Source organism: Aedes aegypti, chromosome 2 (assembly GCF_002204515.2).
Source record: "Aedes aegypti strain LVP_AGWG chromosome 2, AaegL5.0 Primary Assembly, whole genome shotgun sequence".
Classification (NCBI taxonomy): Eukaryota; Metazoa; Arthropoda; class Insecta; order Diptera; family Culicidae; genus Aedes; species Aedes aegypti.
This window is the reverse complement of record NC_035108.1, coordinates 230,402,688-230,428,183: the sequence shown is the minus strand read 5'-3', so window position 1 is coordinate 230,428,183 and position 25,496 is coordinate 230,402,688. Positions and strand designations below refer to the sequence as shown.

The following is a 25,496-nucleotide window of genomic DNA, read 5'->3' as shown; positions in this document are numbered from 1 at the left end:
CATGTAGTAAAGTTCAATGCTTTTTATTCATACCGCTCACTGTGTCCTTCGTAGCCAGAGATGCATTTTGAACGCTCATGAGCTGTGAGCGTTCGCCAATGTTCATTTTAGTGCTCTCGTGTTCATGTTCAGCTTTTTGAACACACACACGGCAACTAGATTGATCTCGAAGTAGTGATCTCCAAAGACAGATTTAACGAACATTTCAACCTTAGCGTTCCAAACTAACAACTTTTGAATAAATCGCGAATTTGCTTAGGAGGGCCAAACACCAAAACAATTTTTGATTTTTTTAGGCCAAAGACTATGAGGTTGGAGTGTTTTTGGCAATCCCTTATTGGGTCACTTTTGTACCCCTACAAGCGCTAGTTGGACCAAACTACAGCTGGGGAAAATCATCAATATAAACAAAGAACATGCTCTCTTTGGCGAAACGCTATCGCAAATCGGAAGGCAATTATGCGGTCAGATTTGCAGTGAATGAATCCCACCTTATAAACTTTTTTCAAAAGTGACATGAAATTCAATCGATAACTGAATAGCGGTTTTATTTTTCTATAATGCCTCGAATGTTTAAAAAATGTCTCCAGATCGGCAAATGGTTTATAGAAATGTTTCAGGAATATTTGAGTAATGGAAAAAGTGTATTCATTTTGTTTCGCGCCTTGACAGAATACTATAACCAGCAGCCAAGTCTATCGAGGAAACTCCAAAATATGGTTCTGGGGTCGACGTTCCAAGGCATATCATTTTGAATCCCGCCATTTTTGGGCACTCTAACACGCTCAATTTTCAGGAGATTCCATGATCCTGAAACGAAAAAAATACTTGAAAATAGCAATTGGTTTATTAAGTAGAATATGTTTACTCACCAGGAATCAATGATTTTTCTCTGTCTTTCCAACATACACCGAGAAAAACAAATGACAACGAACACGGTTGCCATGAGATGAACAGCGCGCTGTGATCAAACAGTGTAGATTGTTTGAACATGAACACGGCTCTCGTGAGCACAAGCTTTGAACAGAACATGAACAGAACACGTTCATCATGCATCTCTGTTCGTAGCCATGATGTCCCGGGCGATAAGTGAATATCGCCCACTGTCAGTTGTAAGAACTGTGAAAATAAAGACCATTGTTTTGTTTAATTGTTTGTTATGGTTTGATTATCAATGTTTGATATTGTTAAATCAGCTAATAATGTGCCAAAAAGTTGAAGCACATTCAACACTTCGATGGTTTTGGAAGGAGAGAAAACATTGAAAGGCATCCTGCAAGCCTCCAAGCAAGCAATCAGTTATTTTATTGCGACACTTGCTCGATTACGGATCATAAACATCAAACAAAACTTCGCATCCTGATTGCACTCTCGATTCAATTTACCCGAAAATGGCTAAACACATGGAGGTGTTGACTACGCTAGAAGTCGTCCCGTGCCATGGGCCTGGGTGCCGTGTTAGTTACGTGACCATGGCAACGAGTGAATTCGGCACCGCTCAAACGTCAAATTAGTGAACACGTGCATTGGTCCATTGCCTACACACTATTCAAAAAGTTTTCATTAAATGGGTTTCTTGCGTTCAAGTTGAAATAAATTTTAAATTTGTCAATTCGAATAAGCGTGCAGAAAGTTAATTGATCACTTTGACAGATAAGAGTAATTGTGGATTTTTAGTTTAGTGTGTATTATTTTGCGGTTTGCCTCGTCATTACGGTGTTTGTCAATCATATGCTTAGAAATTGGTGTGGTAAAAAAACACTATATATTTTAAATTCTTTTGAGTGAAAATTTTTAAAATGAGTGTAGGTGACTTGAATTATTTGGTTAAAAGTTTAAAGTACATTATATTTCATTTCCCAGGTGACGAAAGGCAAACAAGCTACTAAAGGTAGCAAACAAATTGTTGAAGAAAATATAGCCACTCTCAAATTTTATAGAAATATGGCATGTAGCTCAACGGCGTTAAACATATTGATTAACTTCATATTTTTTGAACCCTTCAGTGGACTCCAAGTGGTAAGTATTCTGAATATTGCAAACTGGAACTCTTCCACATAATGTAATAAATGATGCGTGTGCGCACAGTGGTTCAGATAAAAAAAAATGGCATGAATTCCGCATTCTCAATATTGCATTATTTTCAAACTTTTGTGCTTTGAAACATGATTTAGGGTTGAAGACTCTACCCCATTAAACATTTGACAGTTCAACAGCCGACTAAATTTGTTGAAAAATCGGTCGATTGTTGCACCGACGCTTATGAAAGATTAACACAGGGATCAACCGAATATCACCCGATTTAATAGGGTGGGCCGACGTAATCCTACTAAATAGGTGGATAAATCGGTATTTTAAGTAAAATCCAAGCAAGTTGACCTACTAATCACCAGATTTCGTCGGCCACCCGATTTAATCTGGTGATTAGTCAGTTGATCGCTGTGTTAAACTTCCATAGGCCTATTCAAATGACGTCTCAAATCAGCTGATCGGGAAGCACTTTGACATTTCTTCTATGAAAATGACAGGCCCGTGTTAGCACCTGTCCTCCACCGATGTAAACAAATGCATAGACGGATCTGTCACATGAAAAGGCCTATAAGCGTCGGTGCAACAATCGACCGATTTTTCAACAAATTTAGTCGGCTGTTAACTGTCAAAATGTTTAATGGGGTAGCTTGAGCATAGTCACAATTTTAAGTAGTAAAGTCACCATTAGGTAAGCGATTTTCGTTCATTTCAAAATTCTTATATTTGGCAAGTACCATGACCCCACAGTTATTATTATTATTATTTATTTTTACTAAAATTTTGAAAGCCCTGGGCTTGGGATTATATTTTCCAGGGAGCGATGAATTTTGATAATTGATCGCTGTTGTTAGTAGTTTTGATTAGATGTTGGGTAAATTTCAAAGCAATGGCAACCTTTTTATTACAAAATTTAGATTTTATCTTCTGACCTAAAGATTCTGGTTAAACTACTGTACTATGCAGTTGGGCTGCACTACGCTATCACTCATCAAAATTACTTTCACTTCGGGAAAATATAATTTCAAACTGGCGAGAAGATTACAGACTGAGGGTGGGTTAGGAGCACAATCAGACCCTTGAATGTGCAATGTGGGGTAGTAATTGGGAATGCCATTGACGGTCTGTAATCTTCTACGAGGTTTTCGAAAACCAACAGGGCGCGTGCACCGGGTTGCGGATAGGAGCAAAGGGAGATCAATAGCATCTACCTAAAATAATAGAGCAAAAAGCCGTTCCATGATTAGGTAATGTTAAGCGATCTTCTATGGTGTTCTAGTACTATAAAATTCTTCACTCACTGGGAATTCTGGCCTTGATAATATCAATAGTGATAAAAACATAAAATAATACCTAATACTTAATAAGCACAATGTAGCTTTAATGTAGTAATAAATGAAACAAAATCAATTTTCTATACTTGACAAGGTTTTGAAGACAATCAATGAGTGAAAGAACTACCTATTAGAAAAGCCACATCAGCTAAGTCTATACATATACAAATGTTGGTCATAGGGTCATGGCGAGCATTCGATATGTATGTCTATGACTGATTCTGATCTAATAGGGGCACTAGAAGACCACGCGGACAATTTCGAAACAAATTATTTTTATACATCGGTCTTACGTTCCGAAAGGCTCAGCTATGCTGCAAAGTAATTTTATAAGTTATTCATTACTGCTGTTTAATTGTTTATAATTCTAACAAAACTACATAATTAACTCATTACTAATCACTGTTCCTATATTCTCTTTTTCTCTCCTTCTTATCTGTTGCATGATTATGAGCATCACTAATATAATGCATGAGCATGCACAATAAGAATAATTTCAGGATTGAAAGCAGTACATGGATACCTGGATAGAATAGCTTCGAAAAGGGCGCTCAAAATATAATATTTCTGGTCAGGGAAGTATTTCATCAAGGGTATGTAAAATTTTTCCATTATTAACACCTAGATCACATAAACAAATGAACTAATATCAAATATTTTTTGAATATTTTTATATAAATCAGCATCGTCAATCAGTGTAAAAACAGATAAAGTTTGTAAAGTTATCAACATCGATTAAATTGCGCTCTGTATAGTAATGTTCATTCAGTATCAAAATCTCCTAAAGCGTCGCATTGTGCCATCAGCAGCCCTTAGCATCACTCTCATATTGTTATTATTTTGTTGTTTATAAAATTTCTAGAAAGCGATCAGCATATACTTTCTTACTTGTACAATGGCCGATCTATTTGGAATTTTAATAAGTCAAATCAAACTTCAAAACTCAAATTAAATTGCTTTCAGCACATTTACATTTTGCAGCATTAATCGCATTACTGTGTCAAGTCTTCTCCATTCCCTATACCCTACCCCAACCCTTCTTATCCTTTCCGATGGTGTTCAAGTGGTCCGCATAGACTATTACGGCCATTACCTATCCCTTACCCCGGCTTTGGACTGACTTGCGCTCTCATTGCCCCACCAAACGCTGCAAAATGAAAATGAAAATTTTTACTAAAATTTTGAAAGAGGGAAAAACCCCTTTGAGTGATTTCTAGTGGAAATCTTTCTCAAAGAGGCACAAAACCTCTTTATCTTTTCAATAAACGTTACAAATCAAACTTAAAACTAAAGGCTCATACGGTTACAAACCATAACAGAGCCAAAATACCCCACAGTTATGGATCAAATAGTGTTGAGTTCAACCTATAAAATTCAATAAAACATGGAAAACGTAAAATTGTAATTTAAAAGCACGAATTGGATCGTTTCAAATTTGAACTTCGATTAGTAAACTATTTTGAGTGTAATATTTACATAGGATTACATAAAAAATAAAAATTGTATCGGTTTCTGAAAACCAAATTATGGATCAAATTGTGACATATTACGGATCAGTGCGCAAAATCAAGAGATTTTCAACTCAATGCATCTGTATTGCATAATTTGGCGAAAGTTAACAATGCGTCACATATTACTGCAAAAAAATAGCAGTGTTAGAGCTGGAAACAAGGGTAAAATGCCCTTTTTTGTGATACTGCATTGTAGTAAGAGGTCATCCAAAAATGACGTCCATCATTCGGGGGAGGGAGGAGTCTACGAAAGTGTGCCATGAACTGTTTCCCCTCCACACCAAGTTTTCCACCCATTTTTGTCTGCTGAAAAAATAAATTTACAAACCTCGATGTTTTATGAGTTTTATGCTCAGTGCTATTGTCTAAAAAATTTTTATTTTAATTTTTTTAATTAATTATTTTTTAATGTCGAATCCAATGCATAAAATGGCAGAAATCTATAACCGTGGTAAACAATCATTTCTTGGCCCATATTATGGATCACTAGTTAGAAGTGCTAATATTCGGTATTTAGAATCAACAATCAATAAAAATATTTTCCAAAGATGAAATCATACTAAATCGAAGCGAACGAGCATGTTTTATGCCTATGGTGTTTCGCTCAAAAAAAGTAATTAAATTCCTTAGCTGAATAGGTTAAGAAATTTCCTACAGAAAGTCCCCTTTGAAATGACATTTCTTCTCACCTGCGTACTACGATCAGAAAAATGTGATTTTCTGGACCATTTCTGGAAAGAAATTTTCCACGCATCAAGATGGGCGATTTCTTTTCTTGTCAGTTCCATCATGCGGTCTTTCTTGTAGTCTTAACAGACCGCAGAGAACATTCTTACGGCGTGTCTGGTAGAACAATATTATCACAAAAAATAGGCATCGCTAAATATTTCACCATTCGAAAATATAGGTTTTTAGCTTTCATTTGACATGTTCCCCAAAAAAAGTCCACCGAGGGATCCCGAACTTTTTTTTTATTTTAAATTTTTCTTCAAGTTTATAACCTTTGGGTGCCGCTGACATCAAACGTCACTTTTACTGAGATGTCAGCAAAAGACCTACAACCGAAATTTGATCGGCATTCTGATTCAAGTGTGTGTTTGATTCTAGCGTATAACTGTTTCTTTTCATAGTTAGAATACATGAATTTTCTTTTGTCTGGAATTACACCCCTATTGAGACAAAGCCAGCTTCTCAGCTGAGTTCTTTGGTTATTCATTAACTGAGAATTTGCTTCCCCAATCGTTCATTTTTTTATATTGTATGTATCGATGAGATCGAACCAACCACACTGAAAAAAAAAAACGTAACTCCTAACAACTTAACGTAGCTTTTCCTTCCTTCCTTCCTTGGGAGCCCAGATAGCCGTAGCGGTAAACGCGCAGCTATTCAGCAAGACCAAGCTGAGGGTCGTGGGTTCGAATCCCACTGGTCGAGGATCTTTTCGGGTGGGAAATTTTCTCGACTTCCCAGGGCATAGAGTATCTTCGTACCTGCAACTCGATATACGCATGCAAAAATGGTCATTGGCATAGTAAGCTCTCAGTTAATAACTGTGGAAGTGCTCATAAGAACACTAAGCTGAGAAGCAGGCTCTGTCCCAGTGGGGGCGTAACGCCAGAAAGAAGAAGCTTTTCCTTCAAATACAAATCAGTGATAAATTCCGTACAAATTCAAGCTGAAAACGATTGATACGAAATAAAGCTCTGCTGCTGTGTTAATATTTTCATCTCTTCCACAATTAATGATACACAAAGATGCTTAATTTACTAGTTTGTAGTGAAAAAATAATGCAGAGAAGGTAATTCCTGCACTCTGTTGAAACTGTGTTCTATTTGAATAATGGTTGACTGCCGTTCTACGTATATTTGGCTTCAAAAATAAGCAAAACTGCCCCATTTCAGGATCAGAAAATCTACATTGGGGCATTTTTTTTAAAACAGTACGCAACAGTCGAAGGAATTCGATATCTTAGGAAGTTTGTTAATTAGGAGCCGGATCCTATTCTTGGCATTTTTGATTCACTTCGGCAGTGGGGTTTTTTAAAAGCTACTGAGCTCATATTTGGTCACAATATGCGTCGTACTAATTGCATTGCTTCTTATTGCAAAGTTTCAGACAATTCGGCCGAGAAAAACCCCCCATGTCAAAGTGAATCATGGAAATGCCCAAATAGCTCTGCACCCTATGATTGCCCACAAATTTGTGAAAAAGATCTTAGCTGTTACTGCGCTCTATGTCTAACTGCAAATCATTTTTTTCAGTTTCTGCAACGGAAATTTAATGTACATCTGATATCAAAAAGAAAGGACATATGATTTGATTTTGGAAATCTTATTTGACTCCTCCTGACTTGTTTATGGAGCTATTTGAAAAGCAAAGTATATGCTAGAAAATCTCGCACTATTGGCAAGCTCATGGCAGACCCTTGTGTCGATATCATCGCAAACCTCCAAAAAAGCTCCGAAAGGCAATGAACAATGCAGCAAAAGGAGATCATTTTGCTACGACCAATAAATGCAGCCACTTAATTGATGTTGTTTTCATGAAATAGTCCAAAAAATGCAATGGGACTAAACAGAAAATATCTTCCACTATATTCTTGTTATATTTTGAAATTATATGTTAAAAACATCAAAATAATTTCAATACTATTAAAAAAGTCGTTGGATTGTCACTTTCTCCGGGTTGCCGCAATAATATGTTTAATGAGGATGTTTGATGCTTTTTGCTAAGGTTTGGAGTATAGGTAGGGCGTTTAAGCATATTTCGTTTCCTGTCGCAGGCTTTTATAATGTTGATCGATTCATTTTTTTTAAACTCATAATAAACCAATAAGGACAGTCATTTATGGAATTACGGTTGATTGGCAAAGAAAACTCTCGATTAATAACTAAGTGCTCAACGAACTCTAAGATGAGAAGCAGGCTTTGTCCCTGCAGAGGTGTAATGCCAGATAGAAAAAGAAGAAGAAATTTAATGTATTCTTCCAATGAAAGGAAACAGTGCTCGGATCGATATACTTCCACAGTACAAATAAGTGTTCAACAGTCAAACTTCCAAAATTTTTAATCGAATAAGTGTCCTATGGCTCATTTAATCCTCAAAATCACATTGGACAGTTTTGTTTTTCACAAAGTGAAACCTAATTTGTACTAATGTATATTTATTTTATGAGTTTTATATGGAATTGAAACTTTAATCGAGCTTAAGATCAATGGAACTGTCTTTCATAATACAGTGGGGATTCGCTCGTTGGAGGTCCGCTACATGGAATGACTTGATGGTTGGATGTTCGCTGGTTGGAAAAATATCCAACTAAAAAGCACTTGAATGTCAAGAGAAGATGTCAAACTGACTGCAACTTCTGAATACAGTCGCATTAAAGTCTCCATATATGGAATAAATGTGTATGTATATGTGCGTTTCGTGACGATTTGCTCTCCAGATACGTTAGTCTGGAGCATTTTCACCAGCTGTCAGTCATTCGAACTAACGGGTCGGATTCGTTAGATGGAAGGCAGTCTTGTTCCAACCAGCGAATCCCCGCTGTAATGTACTGTAAACAGCAAAAATTTAAAATAAAAAAAAATGTTCGGGATCCCTCGGTGGATCTCTTTGGGGAAAACGTCAAATGAAAGCTAAAAACCTATATTTTCGAATGGTGAAATATTTAACGATGCCTATTTTTTTGTGATTGTGATTGTGAAAATTTGTGTTGAAAAATGAAATCAACTCAATTTTGACGAAAATGCATCGGACTGACTTACGATTCACAGTCAAACGTAGGGAGACATGGGGCAAGAGTGACACGCGGGGCAAAAGTGCCACCTCTAATTTCACGTAGTTCAAATCCTTTTTTGGATGTTTAACGCAGGATAAGAATACATTGAGTACTAATTGAGGGTTGTGTAAATATTACAGTTAAAAATGTTTAGTGCAAAAAAATAGAAAAATGTCTTATGTCTCACCAACGCGAAAAATGCGAAATATTATAAAAATGTCAGACTGGAAAACAAGGTTTGACTCCCAATAAATACAAAACATATTGATTTTTCCGCACAGTATTGATGATTTACAATTGTTTAATATAGCTGTGAGGAAATTTTTTCGAAAAAGTTTTTTTGACATTAAGTTTTACAAATATAAAAACAGTATGTCTGAACGGATTCGAATACTTTTCGTACCGTTTTAATAATACGGATTCCAAACGACAGAGCAGTACTCTAGCGTCGATCGGACGAGCGAACAGTACAGCGACTTGAGGCAATACATATTGGTGAAGTCCTTGGCGATACGGAAAATAAATCCCAAGGTTCTGGAGGCCTTTTTCACTGTATAAGTCACATGTCGCTTGAAAGTTAGCTGGGGGTCAAGGATCACGCCAAGATCTTTAACGTGGTCTACACGTTAAATTTCGTTGCCTCGAAGGTTATAGTTGAAAACAATTGGCTGCCGAATCCGAGCAAACGTAATTGTGGAGCACTTGCTTGGATTCACTGTCATGCATTTCAAGGTACACCAGTTCATGAAGGTGTCGATCTCCTGCTGAAGGTTTCTTGCATCCGACTCTTAGCGAATCCTACGATAGATCTTCAGGTCGTCTGCGTAGATTAAACGAGGGCCTTTGAGTACGTAATTGACGTCGTTAAAATACAGCAGAAAAATCAACGGGCCTAGATGACTACCCTGCGGTATACCGGAAGTGGCTAAAAACTCATCCGAGATAATGTCTTCAACTGTTACGGTTAGCTTGCGGCCGGTGAGATATGAATGAAGCCATCTTAACACACTGCCACAGATTCCGAGCGTTTACAGTTTAGCAATCGTTATTGCGTGATTTACTGTATCGAATGCCGCGGACAAGTCAGTATATATGACGTCGGTTTGGGCTCTTTCTGCTAGACTTTCGGTGATATGTGACGTCAGACAAAGAAAATTCGAAGCGGTCGATCTTCCGGAGATGAACCCATGCTGGGCGTCGCTAAGGTATTGTTTTCAATGCGAGAGCAATGGGTCCATAACGACGAGTTCGAACAACTTGGAAATTGCGCCCAGAGACGTGACTCCACGGTAGTTGTTCACATCCCTCCGCTCACCTTTCTTATAAACAGGAAACATGACGGCGGTTTTACATACGTATGGGAAGTCTCCGCTTGACAGAGACAGATTAAATACGTGACGGAGAGGAACTAAAAGATTTTCGATATACCTTTTTACAAAAACAGGCGGAATTCCGTCCGGGCCGGTATTGGTCGATGATTTGAGCTGTGAAGCAGCCCTAGAAATCATGGCGTCGTCGATGTTGAGCGTACCAAAGCTCAACATCGACGACTACCAGAAGTGGAACATTGCGAGCGGCTTGGATAATTTGTTCTTCAGAAACAAATTCGTTACTAAAAGTGCTCGAAAACTTGTCGAGGCTCACTGGTTACTTCGCCGTTCAACGTCATGGTTGAAGGGTAACCGGCTTCTTTCCGCTGATCTTTTACATACTTCCAGATGAATTTCGGGTTTGTCTTGTTGTGCTGAAGATTCTGCTGGTATCGTCTGAAACTATTTCGACTGCTTACTTTGTAGGCGAAATTTAATTTTTTGTAGTGTTCCTGCAATATTTCCTTAGAGCAGATTTCTTTGCTGTCTTGAGCATACGAAACTCTCGAGTCATTCACGGTTTGCTCTTAGCTGGATGAGATATTTTAGGCACATGGCGCTCAATGACATGTCTTAGTATATGCGAGAGAGTTAGGGCCACGTTATTGACATATTCATTAAAGGGGGGAGGGGCGATTCTGAAATATGTTGGACTCAAGGGGGCGAATGTTATTACAATTTGGGAAACACTGATCTAAATGATCGATTACCGTTAGCCTCATTAATTGGAGATAGTGGGAACATATAGTTATATGACCATTTTAGACCCAATTTCACTAAAAACGATTTGTTTCATAATTAATTGAACAGACATCTCTGAATTAAATTTATTATGTGCTGAATTGATTATTCAGTAGACGATACAATATTAAAATCATAAAACAAAGGAGATTATCGGGATCTTTTACACATAAATAAAAATAATCAGATAAAATTAAACAAAAATAAATCTATGAAGAAACCATCTGCAATTTTTTTTAATTGAAACAAATTACCTAGGATCAGGTTAGTTTCATAATCATTATTGTAGTAATTGTTGTGGGGCCCAGAAAGTGAGATTGTGGAAGAACGAGAATTTTGCGGAAAAGTGCGCGTTTTCCCGGTTCGGTTGTGATTGCGTCGGTCGCGGTTGTGCGTGCCGGCAAGATGGCGGATGCGAATAAATTTTCATTCGCGAAGTTGAACAACAGCAATTGACAGTGTTGGAAATTTCGCATGGAGATGCTACTCATGCGAGAAGAACTCTGGTACGTGGTTTCGGAGGAAAAACCAGAGGAACCGACTGATGCATGGATGAAGGACGATCAAAAGGCCCGTGCTACGATCGGCCTGTGCATTGAAGAAAGTCAGTACAGTTTTGTGAAAAGTGCTAACTCGGCGAAACTGTATTGGGACAATTTGCGCGAATATCATGAGAAGACGACTGTTACATCACGAGTGTCTTTGCTGAAAAAGTTGTGCAATTTGAACCTCGCAGAGAGTGGCGATTTGGAAAGCCACCTGATTGAAATTGAAGGGTTATTCGACAAGCTAACGATGGCTGGTCAGGAGTTGCAGGAATCATTGAGAGTCGCCATGATTTTGTGCAGTTTGCCGGATTCCTACGGCGGCTTGGTGACGGCATTAGAGAGCCGCCCCGACGCGGATCTCACAATGCAATTAGTGAAATCCAAGTTGCTCGATGAATATGAGCGAAGAAAAGAACGATCTGGTGATTCGAGTGGTGCAAAGGCGATGAAAAGTGCTACAAAGCCGTGGCACAAGCCCGGTTCTAAAAGTGATTCCGAAAAAGTGTGCTATCATTGCAAGAAGCCGGGGCATTTCCAGCGAAATTGCCGCTTGCTTGCAAAGCAGCAAAGTGATGGGAACAAGAAGAAGAACGAAGTAAAGCCGAACGCCAAGCAGGCGAAAGATGAATGTAGTGGTGTGTGTTTCATGGCAAGTGGTGAGCACAACGATGCGTGGTACATTGACAGTGGTGCTAGCTGCCATATGACGAACGACAAAAACTTTTTTTCGTCGCTTTCTATGAAAGTTGGTGCGAATGTGATTCTGGCGGATGGCAAAGTTGCCGAAACTGCTGGTTGTGGGGAGGGAGTAGTGCATGGCGTCGATGGAGAGGGTAAAGTGATTGAAGTGAAGCTGAAAAATGTGCTCTACGTGCCATCACTAACGAGTGGATTGATCTCTGTCGATCGATTGACCTCCAGAGGTCCATGGTCGTTTTCCGGATGAACGGCTGTGAAGTTCAGGACGCAACTGGTAAGGTGCTGGTCGTCGGAGAGCGATTCGGTTGCTTGCATCGTTTGAAGCTGGCGGAAACCTCAAATCAAGTTCAAGGTAAGGTACACCATTTAGATTGTCAGCATCAATGGCACCGACGTCTTGGGCATCGCGACCCCACAGTGATTTCAAGAATCAATAATGAGAACCTGGGTGTGGGTTTGAATGTTAGCGATTGTGGTATTCGCCAGACATGTGAGCCGTGCCAAAACGGAGGAAAGGAAATCGACGAAGATTATGGATCTGGTGCACACCGATCTTTGCGGACCGATGCGTACGACAACACCCGGGGGAAAGAGGTTTCTTATGACCATGATAGACGACTTTAGCCGTTTTACAGTTGTTTATTTATTGGAGAAAAAGTCCGATGCCATACAGCGAATCAAGGAATATGTCCGATACGTGGAAAATTTGTTCGGTCGGAAACCAAGAGTTGTTCGATCGGATGGAGGGGGAGAATACGCGAACAACGAGTTACGGGCGTTTTTTGCAGCAGAAGGAATTAAAGCTCAGTACACTACGGCGTACACCCCTCAGCAGAACGCCGTGGCAGAGAGGAAAAACCGTTCTTTGCAGGAGATGGCGACGACGATGTTACTCGATGCTGGCTTAGCTAAGCGGTATTGGGGCGAGGCAGTGCTGACGGCTGCATATCTTCAAAACAGGCTACCGTTGCGTTCTGTCGATACCACCCCGTATCAAAAGTGGTATGGTCGGAAACCGGAGTTAGGACATTTGAAGGTGTATGGATGTCCAGCGTACGTTCACATCCCGGACGTGAAGAGAGGAAAATTTGAAAGAAAGGCGAATAAGTTGCGATTCATCGGATACTCAGATGAACACAAAGGGTACAGGTTCGTCGATACGGAGACCGATAGAGTGACAATCTGCCGCGACGCCAGATTTCTAGAAATGGATGACGGGTCATACCAGGAGCAGAAAAATGAAGATTCCGCGAATGGTGACAATGAGTGGTGCTTCGTACCGGAGCCGAAACCAGCGAAGGAGAATGAAGAAGAGCTACCGGAAGATTCCGGAGAAGTACCGGATGAGTGTGATGTGAGTGAACTCGAACAATATTTTGATGTGAGTGCTGAATCTGAAGACGATCCACTATGTGTGAAGGAGGAGCTCCAGGAAGCTTCGAGCGATGAACCGGTAGGTGTCAGGCGATCTGAGCGCCGTACTTGTGGTGTATTGCCGGACCGTATGTCCGATTTTGTAGTTGGAGTGGCAACGCATTCGGCAGAGGAGCCTACAACTTATGCGGAGGCAATGGGAAGTTCGGAGCGCGATCTTTGGAAGGATGCAATGGATTGTGAGATGCAGTCACATCAGAAGATCGGAACGTGGGAGCTGATGTCACTGCCTAAAGGGAAGAAAGTCGTAGGCAGTAAGTGGGTTTATAAGGTGAAGCGAAATGAGGCAAACGAGATAGCGAGATACAAGGCGCGCATTGTGGCGCAGGGATTTACTCAGCTTTATGGTGTAGATTACTCTGAGGTGTTTTCCCCTGTGACCAAACATGCTACCCTGAGAGTCCTGCTGACATTAGCCAGCCAACAGCAACTCGTGTTGAAGCATCTGGATGTCCGAACGGCGTACCTGTATGGAGACATTGAGGAGGACATGCGCCAACCGCCCGGATATGAGGTTCGGGGAAAGGAGGAGTTTGTGTGCAAGCTCCGTAGAAGTATTTACGGGCTAAAACAGTCAGCGAGATGCTGGAACAGAAAACTATCCAGTGTACTGTCGGTAATAGGATTCAAGGCAAGTTCAGCTGATCCTTGCCTCTACGTGGCGACTAGGAACGGAGAGAAGGTTTATCTAGTCGTGTATGTCGACGATTTTTTGGTTGGATGCCGGAGTGAGAAGGAGATCAACCACGTTTATGAGGAACTCAGCAAGCATTTTGCGATCGTGTGTTTGGGAGATGTGAAGTATTTCCTAGGACTAGAAATAGGAAAGGACAACGGAGTGTACAGTTTGTGCTTGTCGAACTACATCGATAAGTTGGTTGTCAAGTTAGGTTTGAAGGATGCGAAAGTGGCAAAGACCCCAATGGATCAAGACTACATCAAGGATGAGACGGAAAGCAACTCTTACGAGGACGGAACGATGTATAGAAGTGTAGTGGGTGCACTCATGTACATTGCTGTTTGTGCACGCCCAGATATTATGACAAGTGCTGCCATCCTTGGCAGAAAGTTCAGTTCACCGACAGAGGCCGATTGGACAGCTGCCAAACGAGTAGTCTGGTACTTGAAAAGTACCAAAACATGGAAGTTACGACTAGGAGGAGCAAGTAATGAAGAGCTAGTTGCTTTCTCTGATTCTGATTGGGCAGGCGATAAAGGAACGCGCCGGTCAACAACCGGAATAGTAGTCTATTATGGAGGAGGAGTTGTGTCTTCGTCGAGCCGCCGGCAGGAATGCGTGACGCTATCCACGATGGAAGCGGAATACGTAGCTCTTGCTGAAACATGCCAAGAAGTGATTTGGTTGCGACGTTTGCTCGAGGATTTTGGCGTGAAGCAGGAGAATGCAACCGTTGTCAACGAAGATAACCAAGGTTGCCTAAGTTTTGCGAAGTCTGAGAGATCAACGAAGCGTTCGAAACATATCGAGACGAAACATCATTTTGTGAAAGATTTGTGTGACCATGGAGAAGTTGTTCTAAAGTATTGCCCGACGAATGAGATGAACGCAGATATCCTGACGAAGCCTTTGGGACTGGTGAAGCATTATCAGTTTACTGCTAATTTAGGATTGTTTGGAGAGAAGCAAGGGACCAACCATTGAGGAGGAGTGTTGTGGTTTTACAATGGATTGCCCCTGTTAAGTGTTCACCCCTGGTAGTCATCGTCATCGACCGACCAACGGCGCGCCAAAAGTGCGCGCGAACGAAGAGAGAAGAAAGCGAAGAAAACAGTTTCTTTCATTCCACTATTGTTAACCGACCGAAGTAGAAGTAAATTACAAGTTCAGTTTTGTTTCGTAAAGTGTCCGTGTGTTAATTCATTTTTTCCCACTACGTGATTTCCACTGCGCGTGTGTCCTCTGCCGCCCTCAGTAATTTCGTGAGAGTCAAATTGCATTTTACACGAAATTATTGGGGATATAATTTTCTCCTTATTTTTGTTATTACAATAGGGATTTTTTTTTTGAAAGCTACAAAGCTCATATGAACTAATCTACGATGACGTCATGCCGCAACTTCCAGCGGGAAGAAAATCTTTACTGCGGGCCGTGTTTACAACATGGCCCGCATTTACAGCGGAAAAGAAAAAGAAAGTCGACAATAAAAGAAGACCGTGGATAAGTTCATTGTGCTCCCCGATAAAAATCAGAAAGAGCGCTTCGCTCAATTTCCACTTCTTTATCAACGAACTTAAGGTAACACTCGTTAAACTCATTGTGACATCCATGAACAATGTATGTTCAAACTATCGTTGAAAAGAAAATATTTCTGTTTTATATCATATCGGTCATTCGGTGATCTATCGGATCATATGCTTGCCAACAACAGGCATGTTGATACACTTTCAGTTCATCTCTGTCCGGTTAGAACGGCATTCATATCCCCAAAACTACAAAATTGATTATCATTTATGAGCAAGTAAACAGTTGCACCTTAAGCACCGCCAACATATTTTCAATCGGAAGGATTTTGGCGCGCTCGAACTGACAAATCCTCCGTTGTGGTGAAACTTCTTCCGTCGACGTTGTGTCGGACTGTTTTCAAAAACAGTCGAGATAAAAGCCGAGCTGGTAGAGCAATGACAGTTAGTTCGTTTAAAACTTCGCTTCGGAAGTCCAACCGGCGAACTCCAGATTGGTGCTGCGAAGTCAAAAAAAGCCGTAAAAGCTCATCTTCGAAAGCAATACATACTACATGTTCGAAAGATTTTTTAACAAAAAAAAACAAATGTAATCATTTTGAGAGGTTGAACAGGATAGGCAGCGCTAGTAAAAAAGCGGAATGCGCTATTCGGTTTAGTGCCAGAAGGGAAAAGTGTAGTAAACTTTGTGGATTTTATTTCTGAGTAGATGCTACATGTAGTAAAGTAAAACGCTTTTGCTAAAAAGTGTATATTGTTTCGTTATAGATCTTTGAGCTGCATTTCCAAACTAATAAAAAGCAAAAAAATCAACAAATAAAAATCGCATTGACAAAAATTTAAAAAAGGATAATATTTCATATTTTTTGCTTCATGCAAAACAACTTTTACCGAAGTAATTCCAAGCGGATAACATTACTCTTCAAGAAAAATTCAAAACAAACATAATGCATGTTCGTTTGGCTTACGCTTTGACAGCTCTCGCTGCTCGATTGGCTCGCACATTGACAGAAATGTCAGTTTCCGCGAATCTCTCTTATATTGCGGCGCTTATATTAACTCCACATCCAGCGGCGGCGGTAACGCGCAGAAGATATGCGCGCAATTCAAACGCAACGTCAAAATTCAAGTAGGCTTGGAATTTTTCGTCCTTCAAGGACACAAATGTTTCAAATTTGCCCAATCTGAAACATTTGGTGATTTTCATTATCACTGCGACGGTATATCGACATTTTCAGATAATCGCATTACGTGGATTTATCTTGCAGAGCACAATAAAGGATCGCTAGTGAAAAGCGGTATAAAAGTGACGTTTGTTCTGGCGACTGACGGAATGACACGCACACTAAAATATTGTTCGAATTTCCTCAATTATAGAGGTCTCCAAGCAAACTGCCACGAATACCAACGCACAATCAATCTTACACAAGTCGATTTCCTCAGAATGAAAATGTATCGTTGTGTGTTTGACGTCATTGAGCTTTCGGTCAACGTTAGTCCAACAAGGAAGTGGTTGTTTTGCTGCAATTCTGTTTATATTTGCATTCTCACAGCAAACAAAAGCAATGTTGTGACAGTTCTCACAGCAAAAAAAATGTCAACATTGCACTACTACGCAGGCAACTGGATTGGTCTATTGATGGTCATTGCAAATATTGTTTATCAACAAAGTCAAGATGCTCTCCGTGCTTCTCTAGTATAATCATATTCTCTGATACATATTGCGCTGTTCATACCAAATCGAACAGCACAGTTTGAAAGTGTGACACTTAGAAGTGTGACGGCAGAATGCACCTTGCGATCTGACAGCATTTTGACAAAAAGAAATGTCATGAAAAGCCACGTGCTACTAATTTTGCCTTTGTCTTTCACTGTTTTGTTTTGGTTTTTGATCTTCCACAACCACTGGAGGGCGAGCTAGGTTGCCAGTTATGCAATCTTTTTCATTAATTTCATTGAAAAAGTTTGAGCAAGAAAAAAGGCTTCATATTGTATGGAATTATCTTCTTCTTCATTTTTTTTCAATTTTCAATTAATTTGAACTTTAAACAAGTGTTTTAACATAGTTATAGTATAATTACATCAGGCAGCGCAACGCTAAAATTGAAAATTTGTGTCCCCCTCCCCCCTTGTTAGTATTACTTTTTTTGGGCCAACCTAATATGGCTTTGCTAGAGGCTCAGGGTCGTACACAGAGGACTTCCTCACATCGTTTTTGGTACTTCGCGTTTTGGTACCCACTTTCTGGTCGGTTTGCCCTAACTTGATCCTGATTTTCGAGTATACAGCTCAAGTGCTGCTAGTGCTAGTTTCTGGCAATTAATTATATTGCGTTGCATCGTCATATTTGATGACGCTTTTCCTCTTTTCAACATTTTGTTGAATGTTTTACGCATCAGTGAGGTATCATTGATGTCTCCTATCCAAAAAATCATATATTTTGTTAGTCCCAAAAGAATCAAAACAAAGACACTGGACGCCATGTTGAATCAATGTTGGGTAGCTAATTATTGGCTCATTTCACCCCCTGGTCGTACACAATGACTCCACTGATAAAAATCCACACGCTTGATCTGTGTGTTTAAAATTATGGATCGATTCATGAACGTCCATATCGATTTGCTATGATTTTCTTGCAAACCTCGTATGTGTTACACATTAAATTCCTTTGTTTTGCTTCATGGATTGATTCATCAACCGACAACAGGGATTCCATATTTTTTCCACATAAGTTCCCGAAGCTTTCTCTTCAGATTCGTATGTGTCAACCTATGGACGCATAGATCATCACTCCAACACTGATTCAGTGTGTTTTGCTTATGGTTATCTTGTGTCATAATCATCATGTTCAAGTTGGTCGATTCATTGATATGCGCAATGAGATTGTTATAATGAAATCGATGAGCTATGCTATCGATTTTCATGTTCAAAGTTTCTAAATTATTTGTGATCAACCCATGGGATGCATAGTGAACTGAATTGCGGTTGGACCTCTTGTCGAACGACAGTCATCATCATGCTTCCAAAGAGAAGAAGCAAATTTTGAAGCTGAAAGTGTTAGATGAAAATTTGTGAATTCGATTTTTCTTTTATTAGTGAAGTTGACCGATATACGAGAATTCTACCTTTCTATAAGAAAACATTGATTATAATGTATAGTTTAGTAGAAAAATCGGATTCCACAAACAGATTTTCCTGACTTTCAGTTTCGAAAAATATGGAATATGCTTATCCCTGGCTTCCCAAATTATGGATTTGCGGCGCCCCGCTTGTTGCTGGCTCACTGGTTTGAATAAAAAATCAAGAGAGCTTGCGATAAGCAGAGGAGCCTCGGATCCATATTTTGGGGAGCAAAAGTTCTTCTACCAAATTTCTTCTTTCAGTCCCATGACATTCATGTTCTATCACACATGACTATCTAAAGCTACTACATTTCGAATTCAATAAGCAAATCAGTTGGTTTTCATGATCAATTGCTGGCAACCCTGCTGCGCTACTTAGCTGTGTTTTTTGTTGTGTCATCCGTTTCATCAATATTTCATCGAAAAACGCCACCCACAATTCATCTACGCAACGTCAGATCGCTTGAACCCGGCCAATCTTTTCCCGCACGATTAATCTGCTACTCCCAGCCAGGTAGGATCAGTGAATTCTGTGCAATTCCGAGCTGGCTCGAGTGTGGTTTTGAGAAAATCGCTCTCCGCCATTGCCCCATCAATAAAAATCTCCCACCTCGCCACTCTCCACCTGCGCTGCTCTTGCAAAACATAAACAAACATCCATTGCTCCTGCCAGCAGCGCATCAACTGCAGTTAATTATCGCTCCAAACTCACCCACCTGTATCAGCTGAGCCAATAAACTTCAGTTGCTCCTGCTGTTCTTCTCGCTCTGCAGTCCGAAATTCCCACCAACCCCGCATAGAGGACCGAACCCAAATTGCATCAATTTCCCCATCGCTGCAACTTCATCGTTTTTGCTTTGCTGACGATTGCCAAGGTAAACAATACAAACTTCACCGACAGCTTTGTGAGTAGGGAGACAGAGAAACGACATTTCGGCATCTGTCATCGCCAGTGTTGCCAGTTCCACCGACTTTTGAGCTGCTTATTGCTGTTACGCTTGGGTGACGCTTCTGTGCTTCTATTTCGCCGATTTAAATCGACAGTTTGAAGAGATGATGGAAATTTGCAACAGCTGCGCAGTAATGATGAATGCTCCGGAAGTTGTATGTAGTGGATTTTGCAAAGCAACTTTCCATTATAAATGCGCTAAAGTGTCGGAGTCTTTCTACAGGGAGATTTGCGGTAACCCAGCTGTGTTTTGGTTCTGCAGAGGTTGCTGCGATCTGATGAAGAGCGCCCGTTTCAAAAACGCTATGACTTCGACAAACGCTGCCACTTTGGAACTCAAGGATGCTTACCAGAAGGTGGTCGAAGACTTGAAAACGGAAATAAAAGAAAGTCTTATCGCCGAGCTGAAGCAGGAAATCCAAGGCGGCTTCAACAAATTATCCCCTGCAGTGCTTTCTCCAGTTCCTCGGCATTTCCAATTCAACTATCGTGCAACACCTAAGCGAATGCGCGATGACGATACATCCGGGCCGACGGAACATCCACCGAAGATCTTCTGTGGCACTGGCCAATCATCGAGCAATGTGTTAAGCGAGTCAACCTCAAGCCCGGACGATAAATTTTGGTTGTATCTGACGAGAATTTCACCAGAAGTCACTGAGAACGACGTGCTGAATCTTGCGAAAGAATGCCTACAAACTAGCGAAGTCGTGACCAAATCACTAGTTCCACGTGGAAAGCCATTATCTATGCTTTCATTTGTGTCCTTCAAGGTTGGAGTTAATAAAGGCCACAAATCCAAAGCGATGGATCCCGCTACCTGGCCCCAAGGGATACAGTTCCGCGAATTTGTTGACCAAGAGTCGAACGCCCGACATTTTTGGAAGCCCCCGCAGCGCATAGACCCGGGAGCATCATCATCGAATCAACTCCAATCCAGTCAGCAAACCTCAACGCAGCCCTGCATCACTCTGAGTTAAACCGCCGTTCCCCGAGATCTACTGCCGCTACTCGGAACTACCTGACAGTTTACTACCAAAACGTCAGGGGCATCCGAACCAAAACGCAAGAACTATTTTTGAGTTTATCGTCCTCCGACTATGATATTATAGTTCTTACAGAAACGTGGCTGCGTCCTGACATTGCAAATGCGGAATTTGCTGCAAACTACAATATATTCAGGTGTGATCGGAATTCTGCCACTAGCAACCTTCAGAGAGGCGGTGGGGTCCTGATTGCCGTGAAAGCCGCATTGAACTGCAGATCAGTAGTGTTAGAAAACTGCAATAACCTCGAGCAAACTGTTGTACTGGTGAAGCTTCAGCAGTCGTCGATTTACGTTTGTGGGATCTATCTCCGCCCCAACTCGCTACCGGTGCTCTACGCCTCGCACTCTGCAGCCATTCAACAACTCTGTGAACGCATTTCGAGCTCTGACACAATTGTTGTTGTAGGGGACTACAACCTCCCTCAATTAGTCTGGCAGATGGATGATGACGTCGGCAGTTTGCTTCCTTCTAATGCCTCCACCGAACAAGAGATCACCTTGGTTGAAAGAATGGTTGCCTCCGGATTACATCAGATCAATAGCCTTTTGAATTCAAATAACCGCTTGCTGGACCTTGCATTCGTGAATGAAGTAAACGACGTTGAGTTGATCGAGCCACCGTCTTCTCTCCTCCGGGTGGACCGCCACCACAGGCCGTTTGTTCTTCGTATTGACGTGAGCGATATTCGTAGGCAGTTGGCAGGTAATCCAAATCAAGCCGATGAATTTGATTTTCGACGATGCAACTTTGCTGAGCTAGAAGCTGCTATCTCTTCCATTGACTGGAATTCTTTGTTTCACGGCATGGACACTGATCAAACGGTATGTATTTTCTATGAAACTTTGTACGAAATTCTGGACGAGCATGTTCCACGTAGACGACGCCGACGACATTTCTACAAACAGCCTTGGTGGACATCCGAGTTGCAACACCTTCGCAACGTTGTGCGCAAATCTCGTAGACGCTATATTCGATCGCGGACCGTTCAGAATCGAGACAATCTTCGTATCATCGAATCCCGTTACAAAGAATGTCAAACAACCTCGTTCCGAAACTACGTTACCAACATGGAAACGACTGCAAAGCAGGATCCCTCCGGTTTCTGGACGTTTATTCGGAATCGCAAGCGTGCTAATAGATTCCCTGCCGAAATGACATTCAATGACACCGTCGCCAACTCTCCCGAAGGCGTTGCTAATTTGTTTGCAGAATTTTTCGAAAGCGTGTACTGCACAAACTCACCAACGTTCTCGCCTGACTGTGTTAGCAATTGTCCAGCATTCGATTTGAATGTCGCACGTTTCGATGTCACACAGCAAGATGTTTCGTCCGCCTTGCGAAAACTCGACATCACAAAGGGACCAGGGACAGATAATCTTCCTCCGTTGTTTCTCAAGGAGTGCGCTGATTCTCTTCAAATTCCGCTGACGATAATTTTCAATCGATCGCTCCATGACAGCACTTTTCCGATGCTCTGGAAAACAGCCTCAATCACTCCGATCTTCAAAGCAGGTTCTACTCGTGCAGTTGAAAACTATCGAGGAATCTCGATTTTATGCTGCCTGGGGAAAGTCTTTGAAGAATTAATCCATAGCGTTTTGTACACTGCATGTCAACCTCTGATATCAGAATTTCAACACGGATTCGTCAAAAAGCGTTCAACTACGACAAATCTCATGACGTTCACAAACTTTCTCTCGACCGAAATCGAAAATAAGCACCAGGTAGACGCCATCTACTTCGACTTTTCCAAAGCATTTGATAAAGTCCCGCATGATCTCGCTATTGCAAAGCTTAGACACCTAGGTTTTCCAAATTGGATAGCTCTATGGTTGCAGTCCTATCTAACGCAGCGTAAGGCGTTCGTCAGTATCAACGGCACGCGTTCTCGCGTTATCTCAATCACGTCGGGCGTGCCGCAGGGTAGCGTGTTAGGACCGCTGATATTCATTCTCTTCATCAACGACCTCTGCTTCCGACTAAAATCAGGAAAATTGTTGTACGCGGACGATTTGAAAATTTACAGGGTAATCATGTCTCATTTGGATTGCTGTGCGCTACAGAACGATATAGATGAGCTTGTGAATTGGTGCCAGCAGAACGGTATGGAGCTGAATATAAAAAAATGTAAATCGATTGCATTCTCTCGTCGACACTCACGAATTGATTTTGAGTATATGGTCGGATCGGAACGGATCGAATGCGTGGATTCAATACGCGACCTTGGAGTTACTGTCGACAGCAAACTACGTTTCAATGAGCATGTCTCCCTCACTACCGCAAAGGCTTTTGCCGCTCTAGGATTCGTTCGTCGCACCACCAATTATTTTAAGGATGTATATGCACTCAAGTCGCTCTACTGCTCTTTAGTTCGTAGTATTTTAGAATACGCAGTTTGTGTGTGGTCACCGCATCACACGACACAAATCGTCCGGTTGGAGAGAGTCCAGCGAAGTTTTATTCGATATGCTCTTCGTCAACTGCCATGGTCTGATCCCGTAAACCTGCCAGAATACCCAGCCCGCTGTAGACTGATAGATATCGAGACACTTGCTTCCAGACGCAACAATTTACAGCGACTTATCGTATTCGACCTTTTAAAGGGGAACTTAGATTGTTCATCGCTTCTCGACAATGTTCCATTCTACGCACCCAATCGCCATTTGCGAGAACGGGACTTGCTACTCATCAGGCGGCATAGAACGTCTTATGGATTCAACAACCCGCTGTCCAAGTGCCTTCGTCTGTTTAATAGTGTTAGTGCTTTGTTCGATTTTAATGTGTCTAAGTATGTTTTTAAGAATAGGATTAAGGATTTAGATTAAGAAACAGTCTGTGGGATTTCAATAATTCGAGACAGTGACAAATAAATAAATAAATAAATAAATAAATATTTGGAAGTTCATGTTTGTTTCACATGACAACCTAATGTTGATACACATGTTATTGTACCGTGAAATCAATGATGAAATCCATATGGCTACCACACTCAAATCATGTGGTTTTCCTCATTGCGCAAATCTATAAGTAAAACACACGACCTTGACGTGTAGATTTTTCTCAGTGTCCGGTGAGGAAATTGGGTGATGGTCTAATGGTCTTATCCACTGGTGTACTAAACTGACTCGGTCGAAGAATTTTGACACTAGAGCGGGTCCAGATCACGTGGGGAAGCATACGGAAGCGTGCCCCGCTCAAGTGTCACAATTCTCAGACCGAAGTCCAGTTGTTAATTACACCTATCGTTTGTCTGGTGAGTTGCAAGCTTACTGTCAATGATGATGTCACGCTACACGATAAGTGTTCATCTGCAACAACCAGACAGCTCACCAATCCACCGCGAGGTGGATCGTGCTGAGTTGTTGAGTTGAAGGAGAGCGAAAGAAGGAAGGCACAAAAGTCTGTTTGACAGCTCTGCAGAAAGCGCATGCGCACGGACAGAGTGCGTGCGCACGGAAAGAGCGCGTGCGCACGGAAAGAGCGCGTGCGCACGGAAAGAGCGCCAGTTCGGCTCGATTTGCAATGATCGGTTATTATTATTATTTTTTCGCTATTGGATATTCTATGGTTTGGTTGATCGATGTTAAAGTTTGTTTTAAAAGCAGCTCCACTTATTTTGAAACATATTGCCGTGTACAATAGTAGACAACACAACTAATTTAATTAAAATAATTTGAAATTATAATTAGTACATATACAAAAGGGGAAGAACGTTTAGGCTGGTTGTGCATTACGATAAAATCTCTTAACATAAGCAATGCTTGTTGTTGGTTCTTGTGGAAGGATCAACATGTTCGGCTTAACGAATCTTATTTTAAATATCGAATAACACCACATGCAATTGAACAAAAAGGATGTGATTACAATAGACTTTTGATATTTTCAATTCTGAACCACCGCAAAAAAAAATATTGGGAATCAAAATTCTTCTGAGGATCAATATTGTCGTTCATTTATGGGGATAAATTATAATTGTTATTGTTCTATACATACTTATTTATTATAATTACCTGTAAATATTGATACAGCACAATTCAAGTATTTAAATATCAAATAGCAAACATAGATATGGTCGGTGTTCAGACAGACTGAACCAAGTGTTTTTTCAATCGAGTAAGAAAAATGTACCCCAAACATGTGAAACATCAAAATATTATAGATATTTACTGTAATAATGGAACTTATCTATTTGATGATACATTTGTATCAAAATAACATGGAAGATTTAAAATTGATGGAATTCTTTACGTATCCTTAGAGCTCCAAAATTCATCTAGTCTGGTCTGTCTAAACACCGACCATATGATTCTCAAAAACTCATGAGAATGGTATTTTACTCTTTGAACTGTTATTTAATTTGGATGTGTTTAAAAGATTTATAAATTTAATTTATTATTGATGTTACGAGCTATGTCTGTAGTTAAACTTAATGCTACACAAGAAATATATTTGAATCAAAGTATTTTTATATATAAATCATATGAAAAAAAAAATGTTCCAGAAAGTACTCTAGAATTCTTTGGGAACGTCTCCCGGGATTCTTCCTTAAATCATTCATGAATCCTTCAAATCCTCTCTGGGATTGTTCTGCTGAAAATCTTGAGATTATTTCTGAATTTTCTTCCAGATATCGCTTTGGGATTCATAAAAAAAACGTTACCATTCCGGTATTACTTCTGAGATTCTTTCGGATATCCCATTGCGATTATTCTGGACATCTTTTTGGAT

At 40.6% G+C, this 25,496-nt stretch overlaps 1 protein-coding gene and 1 long non-coding RNA gene across 2 annotated transcripts in view; one reads left to right on the top strand and one right to left on the bottom strand.

Moving 5' to 3' along the window:
• Positions 1-522: 522 nt before the first annotated feature.
• LOC110676448 lies at positions 523-1,160 on the bottom strand. The gene is made up of 2 exons (XR_002500396.1): positions 873-1,160; positions 523-810 (listed from the first exon to the last, which is right to left on the bottom strand). It is a non-coding gene; the product is annotated as an uncharacterized LOC110676448 (long non-coding RNA).
• Positions 1,161-1,647: 487 nt separating this feature from the next.
• The window catches only part of LOC5569988 (transmembrane protein 208), a 47,622-nt gene continuing 23,773 nt past the window's right edge, over positions 1,648-25,496 (top strand). Inside the window, exons 1-2 of the mRNA XM_001658827.2 lie at positions 1,648-1,805; positions 1,864-2,019. Of these exons, the coding sequence (XP_001658877.1) occupies positions 1,800-1,805; positions 1,864-2,019 (162 nt within the window). The 5' untranslated portion in view covers positions 1,648-1,799. The remainder of the gene's footprint in view (positions 1,806-1,863; positions 2,020-25,496) is intronic.